At 38.2% G+C, this 18,362-nt stretch overlaps 1 protein-coding gene and 1 long non-coding RNA gene across 3 annotated transcripts in view; one reads left to right on the top strand and one right to left on the bottom strand.

Moving 5' to 3' along the window:
• Positions 1–18,362, bottom strand: part of LOC135321732 (uncharacterized) — a 107,649-nt gene that overhangs the window by 43,944 nt on the left and 45,343 nt on the right. The gene's annotated exons all lie outside the window — the stretch shown is intronic.
• Positions 5,311–14,237, top strand: HYAL4 (hyaluronidase 4). The gene is made up of 3 exons (XM_010975614.3): positions 5,311–6,264; positions 12,126–12,215; positions 13,839–14,237. Exons 1-3 carry the CDS (start codon positions 5,311–5,313, stop codon positions 14,235–14,237), a joined length of 1,443 nt encoding a protein of 480 aa, XP_010973916.3.

The following is an 18,362-nucleotide window of genomic DNA, read 5'->3' as shown; positions in this document are numbered from 1 at the left end:
GATTCCTTATAGTCAGAACCAATGTGCATCTTCTTTCTGTTTCGTAAGAACGTTATTAGTTTTTTTAAATTTTTATATTTTAAAATAGCTGTTACACCAACATAGTACAAAAACCCAAACAGAAGTTACGTCTTCCCAAAATCTCAAACCACCCCTGCCTACTTCTCTCCTTTAGCCACAAGTTCTTCTTTCTGGAGGCAAGAAATGTAATCAATTATTGATTATTCTTCCAGAGATATTCCTTAGTACACAAATCACGTATTTACACATATATTTTACATATATACACACATATATATCCCTTTCTCAGAAAAATAGTGGCAGGGTCCTATACATATCTAGCTTTTAAAATATTTTAAGTATATGTGTGTGTGTGTGTGTGTGTGTGTATATATATATATATATATATATATATATATATATACACCAAATATGTATCTTAAAAAATAAGTTATCTGGTGAATATCCATCTCAATATGGAGAGACAACCTCATTCTTTGTTACAGCTGCATAGTATTCCACTGTGTGGAAAGCCATAGTTTATTTCACCAGTCCCTTAATGATGGACATTTGTTTCCAACTTGGAAAGGAAACAGTATAATGAATAACATAAAAGCAGGATTTCTAAGTGAAAGGTTTTGTGTGTTTGTAATTCAGAGAGAAATTTCCAGTTTTCTGTTTCCACTGGGAATGCACCATCATTCTTTAGTCCTTTTTCATTACGAACAGTTTACAGTCAGTGCTTGCACATTTCACCTTGCTCAAATTTCCTGCCTTGCTAAAATATGTATGCTTGTACAGAGAAATGGGTGCCATTAACAAAGCCAGGCCAACCCTCGTTTCCAAGCCATTCCTGAAATTAAGTCACGTTAACCTAAAGTAAAACAGTGTGAGCTGGTCACAACCTTTGTCCTCTTACGTGCCTGCCCTTTCACTCCAGTCCGTACCCTGACTGACATTCAGGTGTGCTATCTGGAGACCACAGATCAAACTCTCCTATTTTAATACCATTGCAGTCCTTTGGCCTGAGGTCAGCCCCAGCTCCCTATTCCTAGTTCCTATCTGCTTACCCTGCCTCATATCCCAGCTCTTCTGGTCAATGGCTTGGGTCATATTTTGGGGGAAGGAGGTGTTTTAAGTTATATTCTTGACTATGGACATTGAAAAAAAAAAAAAACCTTAGTAACGTTTGCAAGACCACTAGATTGCTTTGCAGTTCAAAAACTTTAAGCAGAAAGCTGAAGATTTAAATCAACCTAATGTTATTTTAAGGAGCTTAGTTAAAAACAGTTTGACAGTGGGAACATTTTATTCAAAATGTGATCCTAAGACTTTGTGTGCTTTTCCAAGAAAGCTGTTGATCTTGGCTGCAAGAAATTTCAAGTCCTAAAGGAGAAGTAGTACTTTTTGACAAAGACTAAGTATACAGTCTTCTCTAAAAACAATTATATCCTCTTTCAGGTTGTAAAATGCTCCTGATACATAAAAAAAGTGGCCTTTCACCCTGAAGAGTGAGTGAATTTCCCATTCACACAAGCGACACTGAAATAGTCATTTTTATATACTGACAAAACTTAAGCTCATTTTTAGGAAGACTGGAAAGGAAGCAGTTTTGTACAATCAAGATAGTCCAGGAGTTCTCAAATTTATTCAGATGGAGGGACATCCATGCTCTTTGCTTATGACATGAAATGAAGTTATAATAAAATTCAGTACCTAATGATGAATCGTGGGACTTAAAGAGATATTACCATATAGTAGATTATATGGTAAACCAATAGGCATCAAGTTTTTAAGAAAAACGTATGGGAAAAAGTTAATTGAGAAACTTCTATCCACTAAGATATATTTTTTTCTTCTGCTGGAACATTTAGGGCCACTTTTCACAATATTGATATTTCATGAGAAAAGAACTTAAGAACATCAGGATAAAACATTTATTAACAATCAGACTAAGGCAATAACATCCTCCAGAGAGAAAAAATGGAAATGTATTATTGGCTTTTTCTCTAATTAGCTTTTATGAGAAAGCAGGCTCTATCTTCCATTCTGATAAATATTTATGCATATATCTTTATTATTGGCAACATTTATCACTTCTACTTTAAAGGTTTGGAAATAAAAAGTTGCATTTTAAAATTTCCAATAAAAATGGCATCATGACCTTCAGGATACCTTTTTAAACCCTTACAGATTTAGGGGCAGACACTTGGCATCTTAAAGATTTTGAAAACAGATCCCAATATCATGAAAAAGAGAAACAGAAGAGCTGTAGACTTAGGAAATTAATTCCTTCCACTAATACATTAATATTAAGAGATGAGTGTGTATGTTTTTAAAAGCCTTCCCAGAGTATTCTTTCTGAACTTAAAAATTAGTCTGAACCACAATGCTGTATGAAAGAAAAAGCTACACTGAGTGTAAATGAGAACAGTTGTCTACAGTTGCAAGCAAAATTAAAACAAAACTAGCAAGATGAATTTATAGATTTATAATATTATTATTGTTCTGTGTTGGTGATTGTTAAAAATAGTGTGAAGTTCTAAATAACTGCATCGTGCTGCTCTCATCTTTGTCCTGAATTACAAGTACTTCCTTACAGGCTTCCCGCTTCTTCTTTCTTGCCCTCTTTCCTTCTTGTGCATATTTCAACACAGCAGCCGGAGGAATCCAGTTAAACACAAGTCAGACCATGTCATTCTTCTCTCCAAACTCTCTAATTCCTTCCCATCTCACTTAGATGAAAACCAGAGTCCTAACAAGACCTTACAAGACCCTCTCTCTTACTTCTCTGTCCCTTTTGCTTAGTCACTGGCCTTTTTGAAATTCCTTAAATACCGCATGCAGGCATGTTCCTGCCTCAGGGCCTTTGCACTTGCTACCCTGCCCGTGTTGCCCCAGACATCTTCCAGGCTTAGTTCTTTCTTCTTTTCAGACTACTTCTTTTCAGATTCCTAAGGCTTTCCCATTTAAAACAAATCCCTGCTTATTTTTTTCTTTACTATTACCACCTTCAAACGTAGTATATTTACTCACCTTGTTTATTGTTTATATCCCCTGCAGGGATTTAAGCTCTGTGAGGGTAAGAGTGTTTGGGAAAATTGTCTGGGAGGTACCAACGGAGGGGATCTCCTCCCACAAGCCATGTTTAATTAGGAGAGTGACAGAGGGGTCACCAGCGACGTGATCTCCTGCGTGAGAAGCAGCAACCCAAGATGTACCGCAAGCAGAAGACCCAGGAGCTGGATTTTACTTATTTATTTAGCCTGTATTCCTTGTGCACCCGCATGTTTTATCAGGAGCCCTGCCTGCCTCCAGCCATGGAATGTGAACCTTCCCTTAACCTTTCCTTAACTGGAGTAAGGAGAATGAATACCAATGTCCAGGGTAGGAGAAAAGTTACTTGGCAACTTTGTAGTAAATGAATGAGGATGTTCTGTAGTGGTGATGAGGCGGCTGACCAAAGGGGAAACAATAATCAGTGGAAAGCTGTGTTTTGAATAAAACCGAAAGCAGGAAATGTTCTGATAGAATAGATTTTTTTCCCTATACATATGTAGCCTTCTCTAACATAAACTGAATTTTAAATTTAAAGAAAAAAATTTTTCCTATGAATGAACACATTATGCAAATCCATTTTTCCTACTCTGAGGCAGAATATAATTAAAAAAAAAACCTCAAAGATAAGGGGCAGTTTTGAGGACCACAATTCTCATTGTACTCTAAAATTATACTCCCCTGAAAATACTGTTCTCTTCAGACCATAATTTATACCTTCAGTCTATTTCATGTTACTAACTAGAGTAATCTTACTCATCTTTGTATTGTGGAGGAACACAGATAATTATTCAATGAATGGATGAGGAAATTATTTACCTCGACAGTTCTTAAAAACTGATATTTTGTGTATAGCCGCTAACTTAGAACTTCTTATAAGTCTTTTTTTTTCTTAAACTTCTTTGAATAAAGTTCTATAGATTACCTACAATTTTTGTTTACCTCACCATCCTAGGCCTGCGAAATGCTATAAGATTTGGCTGGTGACACCTGGTGGTTAAAAATGATAATTACAAGCTCACAGCAGGAAAAAAAATGTGACAATGAATGTATGTATATCCAGGTATAACTGAAAAATTGTGCTCTACACTGGAATTTGACACAACATTGTAAAATGACTATAACTCAATCAAAAATGTTAAAAAATAAATAAAACATTAAAAAAATAATTACATACAACATACTGCATACAGTGATCAGCTTTGCAGGAGGAAATATTCACAAGCCACAGATTCTATGCAAAGAATTTCCATCAGTTAGAGTTGCTGGTTGTAAGCAACCAAGCGAAACCTTTGACCTGAGCAGAAAAGTACTGTTCCATAAGGACAATGCTGCAACTTAACATTAACACCATGGATATCAGATTCTGGATGCCCGTATGTGCACTGCCACTCCTGGACACTGGAATTTCTGTTAGTAGTGACGCCACCACCTTTCAGCCCTTTTGATCCCCAAGATCTTAATTCAGAGTCTAAAGTAGGATGCACCTAATTGGCCTGGCCACGGTCCAGCACCCTAGCTGCAAGGAAGGCTGGGAAAGTATGTAGACATTCAGCTTATTTAATGAAATAATACAAAAGTTATTACAAGATTAAATGACATAAATACTTATTAAGTACTTAAGTACAGAGCCTGGGATTTGATGAATTTTCCAAAACAGTAGTGAATACTATTTTACATGTTTATTTGATCATGAGCTTTTTTGAGGGTGAGGACCATATATTAATCATTTTGTGTTCTGGGCATTCTATATGTGATGCTCCATGAATGCTAGTTGAATTGCATTGGTTGCCCTGGAATAGAAATTAGGTCACTACACTTGCTTGTTTTTTTAAGAGCTTTCTACTCTCTCTCTCTTTTTTTTCTTTTTTTCTTTTTTTTTTGGTAAGAAGGAACTCTTTTTTTTCCCCAGTTTTTTTTTTTTTTTTTGGGTGGTAGGTAATTAGGTTCATTTATTTATTTACTTTTAGAGGAGGTACTGGGGATTGAACCCAGGATCTGGTGCATGCTAAGCATGCGCTCTGCCACTTGAGCTATACCCTCCCCCTACACTTGCTTTTTATATCTCATTTTATTTGTGGGCTTCTTTAAGACCTTTAAATAAAATGAATTTGAAGATATAAATATACAACAACAATAATAATATCCATCCCTTTGAGTCTTTTTCCTCAAAATTATCACTAACAGAAAATTAAATCTCCCCACAGGTCTTCCAGAGTGCATGAAAGCAGAAGATAAGATTTTTATCTTATCATGAAACTGTTACCTGAAGGACAACTACGGTTTTGTGTTGTTCAGCGAGTACGTCTCATATCATGTCTGCTCATACTTTTCCTTCTGAAGTCTGTCTCTTCCCTGAAACCTGCCCGACTTCCAATTTATCAAAGGAAACCTTTCATAGCTGCCTGGAATGCTCCAACAGATCAGTGCTTGATAAAATATAATATAAGACTAAATTTGAAAATGTTTCAGGTGATTGGAAGTCCACTGGCCGGGGCCAGGGGGCAAAATCTCACTATATTTTATGTCAACAGATTGGGATACTACCCCTGGTATACATCACAGGGAGTTCCCATTAACGGGGGTCTCCCCCAGAACATAAGTTTGCAGGTACATCTGGAAAAAGCTGACCACGACATTAACTATTACATTCCTTCTGAAGATTTCAGTGGACTTGCTGTTATAGACTGGGAATATTGGCGACCCCAGTGGGCCAGGAACTGGAACACAAAAGATATCTACAGACAGAAGTCAAAAAACCTTATTTCTAAGACGCAAAGGAATGTATCAGCTGCTGACATTGAATATTTAGCCAAAGCAACCTTTGAAAAAAGTGCGAAAGCTTTCATGAAGGAAACCATCGAATTGGGAATTAAGAGCAGACCCAAGGGCCTTTGGGGTTACTATTTATATCCCGATTGCTACAATTACAATGTTTATGCCCCAAACTATACCGGGTCATGCCCAAAAGAAGAAGTGCTGAGGAACAACGAGCTCTCTTGGCTCTGGAATAGCAGTGCTGCTTTATATCCTTCTGTCATTGTCAGGAAATCTCCTAGACGCAGTGAGAACATTCTGCGTTTCTCGCAATTTCGGGTGCATGAATCCATGCGGATCTCCACTATGACATCCCGTGATTATGCTCTGCCTGTATTCGTCTACACTAGGTTAGGCTACAGAGATGAACCTTTACTCTTTCTTTCTAAGGTAAGATGCCCCTTGCCAGAAATAGGAGGATTTCCTCTTGTCTCTAAATGAGACACTTGTCTGTCAGTTATAGTCGCCAGAAAATTCCCAATTAGTGGTCCTTCAGATAGGAGCATAATTCTTCCTTTGAGCAGTCATCCACTTAGACTCTTGATGATGAATCGTGATGATTTTAGGCATTACTATTCTTCCAAGGAACAACATAAGGAGGGAAGGGGTTGAGATAAAACGGCAGCGACTGCTCCCTCGAGTTCCCCAAGTCTGATTGTGCTTCCTTACCACTGGCCTTTTGCAAAGGTTATTGAGATGACTGGGGGTGAACAGTTCAGAAAATCAGAGAGGAGGTTTTAAAATGGAGTAGTTTGCTCACACATGTGGAAGCAGAATTACAGGCATTTCTGCTTCTGGCCTCACGGTCAAAAATCTCAAGAGTGAAAAAAAAAAGTGTTTTCTTCTTAATAATGCATGATAGCAGCTTTGACAAAAGGTACAAGGAAGGCACAGTAACATGAATATAGTTAACACTGCTGAGTTGTATACTTAGAAATAGCTAAGATAGTATATGCTATGTGTTTTTTACCACAACTAAAATTTAAAAAAAATTTTAAGGTAGAAGGGAGTTATAAATCTGCTAAAAGTAGGTGACTATAGATTTAGAACTCTGGTTTATTCTTGACTCCATGACCGCAACTAATGGGAAGTTGGTAAGAGCAGTATAAGTTTCTAAATTCAATTATAAATTCATCATGAGTAGGTGGTTTCGTAACCTGAGGTTAAAACTTACAAATAGAAGTTTTTTTTCTGTTGATTTTACTTAAGTCACGTATACAGCCAAAGAACGCGCAAACCATGAGGGTAATTTTTAAAATAGATGAACTTTCAGCTGAATTTTCTCTCCCTCCTTCTTCCTTTGCTACTCTAGTCACTTAAATGGAAACTTCTAGAGGTAAAATGTAAAAGAAGATGCTATTCTAATTTTTGAACCTGGATAATTATGTGTAAACTTTCTATGATAAGACTTGAGACTGGTTTCACATTTGCGATGCAGTGGTATTTTAAGATATTGCTGCAAACCAGGGGTTGATCACCTTTCTCTTTTCTCCACCATTGTAAGTTTCAATTCACCAGCATGTATTAAAATATAAAGACGTTCTGAGTGTGAGGTATCCAAAGGAGGAGGCTCAGGAAACACCCCGTTGAGGGCTCTGCCATAACCAGTACGTGTCTGTGGAGCAGAAAGCAGAGCTTACTCTTCAGAGGGAGAAATGGCACAAATAAATCAGGACTTGGTAAACGCTCTGCCTCTGACACCACTGACGGCATGAGTAAGGAAAACAAATTCTCTATTATGAGCTAATATTCATACAATCCAGAAAAATCAGCAACAAATGACAGAATGACAGGAAACCAATACTAACCGGAAGGTTTAAAAATGTTACCTAAATCTTTATAAAATAGTCTTTACTCTAGAATTGAAAGTTAAACACCATCTTCTTCTATGAAACTTATTCTGTATTTGGCTCAATCAAGTTCCTTTGTTCAGTGATAACAAATTTACTTTTGGAAGAAACAATAAACTTTAAGGGACAAAGTGCTCATTTCAAAAGATTAAACTACTGCTACATTCTGCACATTCTGCAAACTAAGGGTAAGTGCCTTCTTGAAAAGCTACAGCCTCAGAAATGCTTCTGTTACGACGAAGGAAAGAAGGAACAGTTAGGGTCTCATCCAGACACAGTTTTCTTTGTCAGCCCCATGGTATCATTCTGCAAACTTTCTGAATTGTAAGGGATTTCCATATGTTTTACACCACCAGTTTGCCACCATTTTTAATTCTATCCACTATAAAAATCTGTCCACAAATTTTTAAAAACCTGGTATTTACCTATACCAAACTGTCAATACTAGTAATGCCTTCCACTTCTGCCTTCCCAAAGATATCCACATTTTAGAATGTGTGTGTATACACACATATAATTAGGATTAGAAAAACAATTTACCAATAAGTAGCAAACCTTTTCACCTCTCCAGACCTCAGTGCTGCATTGTCTTAATCTACAAAATGGCACAATATAATATGCCCTACCGACTTGGAAATATTGAGAAAATAGAAATAAAAATGTGAAGCACTACAGAAGTATATGTGGTAGAGCTCTTGCTTTTAAACAAGAATCAGAGCCTTAAACTTAAAAGGGGAATACGTAGGAATGAAATTGCAGTCAGTAGCCATGGCTGGGGGGAATTATATGGGACCTGTAAAGCCTCATTTCACACAAAATATTGCTCACACCACTTACATATAAATGCAGGGTAGATATCACTTGATGCTATGCTTTAAAAAATAATGAAAAGTAGAAAACAAACTTATGGTTACCAGGAGGGAAAGGGGGGTGGGAAGGGATAAATTGGGAGTTCGAGATTTGCAGAAACTAACTACTATATTTAAAATAGATAAACAAGTTTCTACCGTATAGCACAGGGAACTGTATTCACTATCTTGTAATAACCTATAATGAAAAAGAATATGAAAACAAATATATGTATATATATGTATGACTGAAACATTACACTGTACACTAGAAATTGACACAACATTGTAAATTGACTATACTTCAGTAAAAAAAAGAAAGAAAGAAAGAAAGAAAGAAAGAAGAAAGAAAGAAAGAAAGAAAAAAATAATGACAGGAATTTTCTTGAATGTACATTTAGAGGTGTTTTTCCCTGTAATTAGTATATATTCCCTCTGGCAACACACAAAGGGAGCTCACCAGTGATGCTCCAGTTCCCCACGGTGGGCTCCTTACTTACATGCACTGTAGTGAAGTATCGAGGACTGAAACCCAAGTGTACAGAATGAGTCCTCTGGGTGCCCCTCCTTTCTACTTCCAAAACCTTGATGTGAGCTGAGAGCCATAGGCAGGGCAAAGCAGCCTTACACTGTGCTGGGACCTGGAGGATTTGCTTCTATGACAGTGTGTGGTGTTCCTTTATTTCTCCTTTCATGTAACGTCACTCATGTGGCTCATGCTCTCAGGTGGTCCCAGTTTACCCCTAGAGGCATCTTACCTGTGACCCCCCTTACTGAGTAGTGCCCTTGCTTTTTTGGTCCCCCAAACAGAAATGTTCTGTGATTCATTCAACACTCAGCTATCAGCAAGGTGACAGTGAGTTAATTTGGTAGAGGAATTTGCCTTAATATCTGCTAAGGACTCCTTACCTCTATTCAACACATATAGAAGACTTGCCATTTTGAATCAGTCCCAAGAAACCCTCTGATAATGACACTAAAGTACACACTGGAAAGAAATTAACACTCCCTCCTGATACCAGCCCCAGAAGGTGTGGCTTCCACCACAGACATTTGGGGTTGCCTTACTGCATATGGGTCAATAACCTGTAAAGACAAAATGTAAATGCTGTGTCTCCCTCATCCCTCTGATGACAAAGCTCTAACCCAAAGAAATTCGTGGGCAATTTCTTGTTTCCAGCTCAGCATGTAAGAAGCTTGGAAGTTGCCACTCAGTCCTAACAAGCAAAAAACTAAACCAACCAAAAAAATCAACTCTTCTTAGATTAATAAGAGAAATGTGGACACAGGGCAGATTGCTACCCTCAGAACTGGAGAGACAGACAGGTGAATACTGAGAATCACAGCTTCCCAGATCAGAAACCATGAGCAGAAACCTCTGCGGGAACCACTGCCAGAGTAGGGAAACCTGAACTATAATTGGGAAACTGCTGGCAGCTCAGAGTGGACAAGCCTGAGAGATGAAAACTGCACAGGGACTCAGTCATGGGGCGGGGGGAAAATGCTTCTGTGAGTTTTACCTCCCCCAGGAGCTCAGTAGGTCCTCACAGTGAATACTAGAGAACACCTTCTCATGCACCTAGCAGGCGAAGGAGAACAGGAACCATTTCGAGCCCTCGAAAGCATTCTGTTCTGTGGACAAGGTCTGCCCTCAGAAGAAACAATTTAACAAGAGTCAAACCCGCTGAGGTTTTATCAGAGCCTAACTGACCTGGGTGAAAGGAAATACTCAGCTCCAGCTCGCTCTAGTTTTCCACTTGGAACAAAGGAAATACCCAACTCTAGCCCCATCTAGTGAGACTGTCCCACCTAAGCGGGCTGGGACAGGAGGGGGGACAGCTGAGAAGCACTTGTGAAGTTCACAGTCCAGAGGCACAGACTCACTCAAAGACTGAGACCTACTCCCAAAACTGTGGAACTCTTCCATCCCCCGCCGACCTGATTAGCATGGTACTAAAGGCCTGTTTATAGCAGTTCCTTTTACCCAGCCAGATAGCTATCTGCCTATCAGGAAAAAATTAAATCACGTCTAGCTATCAAGAAAAAAATTACAAAACGCATCTTGCAGAGACAGAGCAAGCATAGAAGTAGACTCAGAGATAACAGGGATGTTGGAATGACCAGATCAGGAATTTAAAACAACTAAGATTAATATGCTAAGGGCTCTAATTGACAAAGTAGGATGGACGCAAGAGTAAATGGATAATGTCAGCAGAGAGATGGAAATTCTGAGAAAGATCCGAGAAGAAATGCTAGAGATCCAAAGCCCTGTAGGAGAAATGGAGGATGTCTATGATGGGCGTTCCGCTTACACTAGCTTACACTGTCTTATTTGAGCCTCACAAAAACTCTTCCCTTCCTGTCATGTCAGCAGAAACTATGGTTGTGGGAAATGGAAATAGATGTGAGCCTGAAAAGAAATTAGTTTAAACCAAAAACCTCTTCCTTTTTTTTGAAAGTTATCAGAAAATTGCCCAGAAAAAAGAAACTTTAAAAACTGATATTGTAAAACCTTTCATTTGGATGGACTATGAAGTGTCAGGTAAGGAGAGTTCTCTCTCAAGTACTGATACTCATAGAAAATGTCCAAGGCAAAATATAGTTTAAAGTTCTGCTTTTAATTGCCACCAAATCACCCAATTACATTTTCCAGCGTATAACTGCCGGAAATTCATCTTTGGAGTAAAAGGTGAATGCTTAGTAGTCTGAAGAGTGGGAGGATATATTACAATTTAACAAACTTATTTAGAAAACCAACTGCAGAAACTTAATTTAGGAAACCAGCTGTACGCATTCAACTTTTAATTTCCCTCTAAAATGACCTAGATTCACGTTAACCTTTAAACACTAAAACAATAATCCTTTAGGATTACAAAACCATGATTCTCCCTGCTGAAATTTTGTTTTCATCTATCTTAACCATATTGAGAAAAAATCCTGGTGACCTTATCGTGACTGGATGAATCACAAATAAAGCCCATTAAGTCAGGTACTTTGAAATTAAATACAAATAATTTCAGGGACCAAATATAAGGGCTGGAGCAAATCAGATCCTTCAGGCCCTTAACACTGTGTTCCTTTGCCTAACCTTGGAATCCAAATCACAAAATCCCTTCCAGTCACTGCAGAGGTGAAGTTCTCAGGAGAGGGTTGTAAACTGGAAAGGGAACTCAGCTAAGACTGAATGCAAGGCATTCCTCATATTTGGAGGAGGAAAACTTTCGGATTCTCTTTCAGGTCCTATACTTACAGCTGGTTGATGTGTCTGTGCCCCCTGTCAACTTCGATTAAACACTTTTTGGTGGCTATTTACAGGCTAATTGTCTTCAAAATAATATCCTGTTTGGGAAAACATGAGTTTAAAAAATACATATGTAATATGTCTTTCCATATGATTATAGAGTGTAATTTCTGAGCCTTGGTTCATTTAATATTTGCATTCCTCTCAGAAACTGGAAAATAATTTCATCCTATTACATTGAATTTAGCTTCCAACCCTAATCCCTGGCAGGTTGCTTTATATGAATAATGACCTCTACCCTCTCCAATCTAGCAAGACCTCATCAGTACTGTTGGAGAAAGTGCTGCCTTGGGAGCTGCGGGCTTTGTTGTTTGGGGAGACATGAACTTAACTTCATCCAAGGTAAGACAGGACCTTGGCGGCATAGTTCATATTATGTACAGTGTCTGTTTTCCTATAGAACTCACTCTAATCTAATCTAAACTTGCGTGAGAATTAAAGCCCAAATTGGCGCCTGATATGTAGAAGGAGCGCGATGAAGATTAACTTTTGTTAAGACAGTAATCATAATACTGACATTTGTTGAATATTTACTATATGCTTGGATTGTGTCAAGTGCTTTCTTGTTTTGGATTTGCTCGTTTATTGATCGTAATAACCCCCACGAGGTAGGGACTAGCATCCTCTTTATAGATGAGGAAGCAAGAGAGGAAATCTAACTAGGGTAACAGTTAGGCTAGCTAGCAGTGGAGCAGGCACTGACCACAGACAGTCCGACTCTGGAATTCTTTCACTTAACCGTTACAGAAAATGTGTGAGATCATATTTTGAGAAGTAGAAACAGATGGTAATTTTTAATATCTGCATTGAACAGATTTTTCTATGGAGAAATTAGCTAAACATTAGTAACATTTAAAATAAGATTTATGTCTCTTCAAATTTCTCCCAGCTCAACTATTATCTACTCCAAGAAGTCTTCCTAGTTTTCCCCAGTCTACATTCATCACAATCTCTTCTGTATTTCCAGCTGTTGTTTGTTTGTATCTCTACAGTGTCATGCATTTTGCCTTGAATTATAATACTTGTATTTGAACGCTTTTTGTTAAATTGAATTTTTTGCAAGATCATGGTGATCTGATATTATTCTTAGAATTTCACAGGCGTGAATTGTTGCTACTGAGATATCGTTCATGAAACTATTTGTGACAACATAAGGTTAAAAGTCTCCTTCGTGCACATATAAGAATTAGGTAGAAACTGAGAGGATCAATTCTTGATTCTCCCAGTGTGATATTTCCCCTCCAGCCCAGGTGGCTCAAGAGAAGAGTGTCATCAGGAAAGGAAGCTAAGTGCACAAACCAGGTGGCCTCTGTTTAGAACACGCAATAGGAACCACACACACACGCACAAGCACACACACGAATGACCTGGGCAGCCTCCCAAGCTTTCCTGTGTTTGAATTGTATACAGGAGGTTAGACCCCAGGGCAGCTGATAGCTGAGCATAATTAACAGGAAAATCCAGAAGGCTACAGGTTGACGGTCAACAATAATTTGGTAGAACGTGATGATTCAGGTTCTAACACAACCCTGAGAGGTACACATACCTGAAAGGTGGCCAGAGGACAGTAGCTCTGGCACAATTTCCAATTTGGGTTTGTTCCTCTTTTCTTTACACCCATTCATTTGGGAGCTAGAAGAAAATTAAACAAGGATGTGTATTGGAAGAAGGCAAGGTCACATATGCTGCCTCCGGGGCCCATGTGCAAATTCAGTTACTAGGCCTACGAGAACATGCTCTCCATCTCCTGCCTCTTCCACCTCTTCACCCTTTCTGGTCTGGGTCTGGGTGTTAATAGCGCCTGAGCCTAAGAGTTCATGGGCTGGAACGAAGCCGTTCAGTTTCAATCAAGTCCAAGAGCTGCTTTGTGGGTCTAGATGCCCTAACCCTATCAGTATCAGAAAACAAACCAAAAAACCCCCAAAACCCCAAAACACTAAAACCTCCTTGTTTCTACATTTCTAGGTCAACTGTACAAAGGTGAAGCGGTTTGTGAGCTCGGACTTTGGGAGGTACATAGTCAACGTGAGCAGAGCCGCTGAGGTGTGCAGCCATCACCTCTGCAGGAATAACGGGAGATGCGTAAGGAAGGTGTGGAAAGCTCCTCATTACCTTCACTTGAACCCTGCAAGCTACCACATAGAGGCCTCCGAGGGTGGAGAGTTCACTGTGAAAGGAGAAGCATCTGATACAGACCTGGCACTGCTCGCGGAGAGATTCTCCTGTCATTGTTATCAGGGATACGACGGGGCCGACTGCAGAGGAATGAAGACGGCTGATGGCAGCTCTGGGGTTTCCTCTTTTTCTGCCTCACTAATAATACTGTGTCTGCTGGTTTCAGCTGGTTCTCAGCACATTCAGTAGTGAGATAATTGAGTTTAAAGGGAATTGTGTGGCCTCTAGAGGCATCACTTAGGGAAGAGATGAAACTGATGACAATTTTTTTTCTCATATGAAATCCATTCGGAGGTGTCATAATTAGCATTAGGTATGTCGCTTAACATAAACAGGAACTATTGCTTTATTTGGCTGCGACTGGGCTAAGAAACCAGATCCAGGAGTAAAACTCAATGCACTCTTCTTCCTTACTGGAATGTTTAAGTTGTAAACCTATTTAACCTACAGCTAATATATTTTCAGCTTCCTATGAACGTATATACATAAAAGTACACATATAAATATTATGTTATTGATTTCAAAGACTGGTTTCCAGCTAGCAGTTTACTTAAGGACAAATTACTAAGTAATTATCTGATTGAACAAACGGGATCACCTCAGGGTGTGACCTGGTCACCTCGTCCACCAAAGAGGACCGAAGGCAGAGTCCTTGTTACAGCCGTAGCTTCAAACTTCTCCAGGCCTGGGCTGAAAGCAAGCAGAACCAGCTCCTGACATGACTTCTAATGAGAGGGGAGCTGTAGTCTACTCATGGTAAAGGCATCGATTCCAATATGGCGCCCCCCTCACCCACCGTGAGTCCCTCCCTCACAGACACTGGCAACTCTAGATACAGCGAAAGGCTCCAGGATAGTATTCGTGCTTGGTTGACATTGCCCTAGATGTAGAAACTGGAGCCATGTTGATTAAAATGTGATTGGTGTCTTTTGCAAGCAAAAACCATTACTAAAACAATGTTTTAATAAATGACATTTAAAGGACTCAGAAGTGCTATTGGGAAGGGGATCCTACCAAGAGATAGTTGAGATTTTGGTCTCCATATATGAGTTTTGAGCAGCGGTTTTGGAGTAGGTTTGAATCTAATTTCAATCATTGTTTCACTATCTGTCTGGTTGTGTGATTCTGAGCAAGTTATTTATATTCCCCATTTTCTCATCTGAAATCTGATAATATAATTCCTACCTCTGTGAATTACTCTGAGAAATAAATGAAATAATACATCTCATGCATATTTGGCTTAAGACATGCTAATCTTCAACTATCTTCCCTTGATCACCAAAGTAATGGAAACACTTTGGATAAAACAGAGTCTTGGGCAGTTTCCTCTTTCTGATGTTATGTTGTGTTTATAGTCACTTGTGCATGTGTTCTCTTGAGAGGCAGGGTTTAATTGATAGGATTTCCTTCTCCTGGAGATGATCTACTTGGAAGATAAACTCAAGACAGGTATGATGCTATTATAGAAGGCATGAGGATTGATTCAACCTCCTCCTCTGCCTCTTTTGTCTTTCTGTGAAACATCTGCAATACAGGTGTGCCCTTTTCAACTCTGGGTCCCTGCGTGTTAGTGGTTACTAACATTGTGAAGGTCTGATTTCTAAATGTAAAATACAAACAAAACAAAACATTTTTATAATACCATAAAAGAGAGATAGCATTGCATAGATTAACTTTTTAAAAATGAAGTTCATTTTCATATCAAAGATGATATAAGCACATTATAGAAAAACTTATAAAATAGAAAAAATAATCACTATAACATATCCTGGTAACTTTCGGTGTTTTTCTTTCTAGCTTTTCTTCTGAAGACTTTTTAAAAACATGGTTATAAATAATAATGTGCATATTTTTGCGTCTTATATTTTTCACTTAACCATATCTTATAAGTAGTTTTCATCCTTATTTCAGTCTTCATAAATATAATTTAAACATTTTTAAGGTCACATGATAGTCTATCAACCGGATATAACAAAATTTAATTAACAATTTTTCTAACTTTTGATTTTTAAATATCAAACATTCACTATTTAGTCACTTCATCAGAGAAGAGTTTTCATATCACCTTCCTGATTCATCCATTCGTCTATTAATCAATTTGTACACTAATCAATATATTAAACATTCCTTCTTACCAGGCACTGTCCTAGGCTTTGAAATATATCCTTGACCAAAGCAAAGAGCCTTGCCTTCTTATGACTTATATTCTTGCTGGGGGGGACAGACATTCAACATACAAATAAGCAATTAATATCCGATGTTTAGATCCATGGGAAAGAATATGGAGAGCATAGTTGGGGAGGGTGGGATTTTCCATGTGTTGGGCTGCTTTGACCAGATGCTGTTTGAATGAAAGGGAGTTAGCAATGGGGATATTTGGGGAAAGGGCATTTCAGGCAAATGAATCAGCAGGTACACATTTGGTAGTGGGCCTGGTGTATTCAAGGAAGAGCAGAGAGGGCACTGGGGTTGGATCCATCCCTTATTTATTCTTCAATCTGTAGCATTTATCACCATTTAACATACTGTAGATTACATATTTGCTTATTTTCTGTCTTCTCTTACCAGAATGTAAACTAAGAAAGCGAGAACTTCATTTTGTTCACCACCAGAACACTACTTGGTACAGTGTCTGGGACATAGTAGGTGCCCAATAAGTATTTTGAGTGAATGAATGAATGAGTGATTCAGAAACCAGAATCAGTGGAAGCTATACATTTTTTACAAGGGTTTTGTTGTTGTTGTTGTTGTTAACTCTGCATACTAATAGTGAGTTATTCCAAAGTCATTCTCAAACATTATTGTTCTGCTCTTATCCTAGGGCATTAGCCCCAGAAATCACGTGATTTAACTGCTCTGTGAAGAGCTGCGGCCTGAGAAGAATAAATCACTTGGCAAAGTCAAACAGCCAGTTTGCAAGAGAGCCCAATCTGGAATCTGAGTTGCTGCATTTTTTTTTTCACTGTGTAACTCTTGCTGTAATGGAACCCAAATATATTTGTTCAGCTTCTGACTATGAATTTAATGCATTTTTTGTTGTTGTTGTTAATTTGGGGTACTACTACTGGTCCTGTTCAATCAATCTCCAGATCTTCCAGCTGCAGATTTTCTGTTTAATTTGGCTTACTGCTCCTGGATAGGAAATCCACCTCCAAAGCTGCTTAATGACCGCAGCTTCTTGGGGTTGTCCTAAATTCCCTTTACGGAAAGAGCAAGGCATTAAGCCTCTCATTTTTAGTGTTCTCTTTTACAAAAGGGAGATCCTTATGGCATCTTTTGTCCTTTTATACAGATTTAATGATATCAAGTAGATAAAATACGTAGCATAAAACCTGACACATGAAAATCCCCTACCAAATATTAGCAATTATCATCAAATATTTTCAATATTGATCCCCATAAAAGCTGTGTTAGGTAATATTATCTCTATTTTGAAGTAGAAGAAATTATGTATGACTCAAAGTAGTGAAATAACTTACTTAATATCACAAAGAAGTACCCAGGCCTTGAGTCCTTTTCTTTTGAAGCTTTAATTAGTTATCTTTTCCACTAGATCTCAGCAAAATACATAAGACTTACTTGCACCAAATTTCTGTCTCTTTTTTAAAACTGAAGTGTAATTGATTAATAATATCATATTGGTTTCAGGAGTACAGCATAGTGAATCAGTATTTTTACAGATTATGCTCCATTAAAAGTTATTACAAGATAATGGCTATAATTCCCTTGTGCTATACAATATATCCTTGTTGCTTATCTTATACATTATATTTCTTAATCCCATACCCCTTATTTGCCCCTCCCCACTTGCCTCTCCCCTTTGGTAACCACTAATGTGTTTTCTACATCTGTGAGTCTGTTTTGCATATACATTCATTTGTATTATTTATTAGACTCTACATGTAAGTGATATCATACAGTATGTGTCATTCTCTGTCTGACTTATTTCACTAAACATAATCTCTAAGTTCCTCCATTTTGCTGCAAATGGCAGAATTTCATTCTTTTTTATGGCTGAATCATATATATATATATACATACATACACATATATACACACAGCACATCTTCTTTATCCATTTGTTTGTTGATGGACACTTGGGTTGCTTCTATATCTTGGCTACTGTAAACAGTGCTACTATGAACGTTGGGGTGCATATATCTTTTCAAATTAGTGTTTTCAACTTTTCCAGCTATATACCCAGGAGTTGATTGCTGGATCATGTGGTAATTCTATTTTTAGCTTTTTGAGGGACCTCTGTACTGTTTTCCATAGTGGCTGTACCAATTTACATTCCCACTGACAGTGTACAGG

The sequence above is a fragment of the Camelus dromedarius genome, chromosome 7, assembly GCF_036321535.1.
Source record: "Camelus dromedarius isolate mCamDro1 chromosome 7, mCamDro1.pat, whole genome shotgun sequence".
NCBI classification, from domain to species: Eukaryota; Metazoa; Chordata; class Mammalia; order Artiodactyla; family Camelidae; genus Camelus; species Camelus dromedarius.
This window is presented reverse-complemented; position numbering and strand designations above follow the sequence as displayed.

Excerpts from the sequence above, each read along its gene's own strand:
- HYAL4 (XM_010975614.3), top strand. The coding sequence starts at position 5,311 with ATGAAACTGTTACCTGAAGGACAACTACGGTTTTGTGTTGTTCAGCGA. Across the intron at positions 6,265-12,125 it reads CTTTACTCTTTCTTTCTAAG|CAAGACCTCATCAGTACTGT; the intron begins GTAAGATGCCCC and ends TCTCCAATCTAG. Across the intron at positions 12,216-13,838 it reads TGAACTTAACTTCATCCAAG|GTCAACTGTACAAAGGTGAA; the intron begins GTAAGACAGGAC and ends CTACATTTCTAG.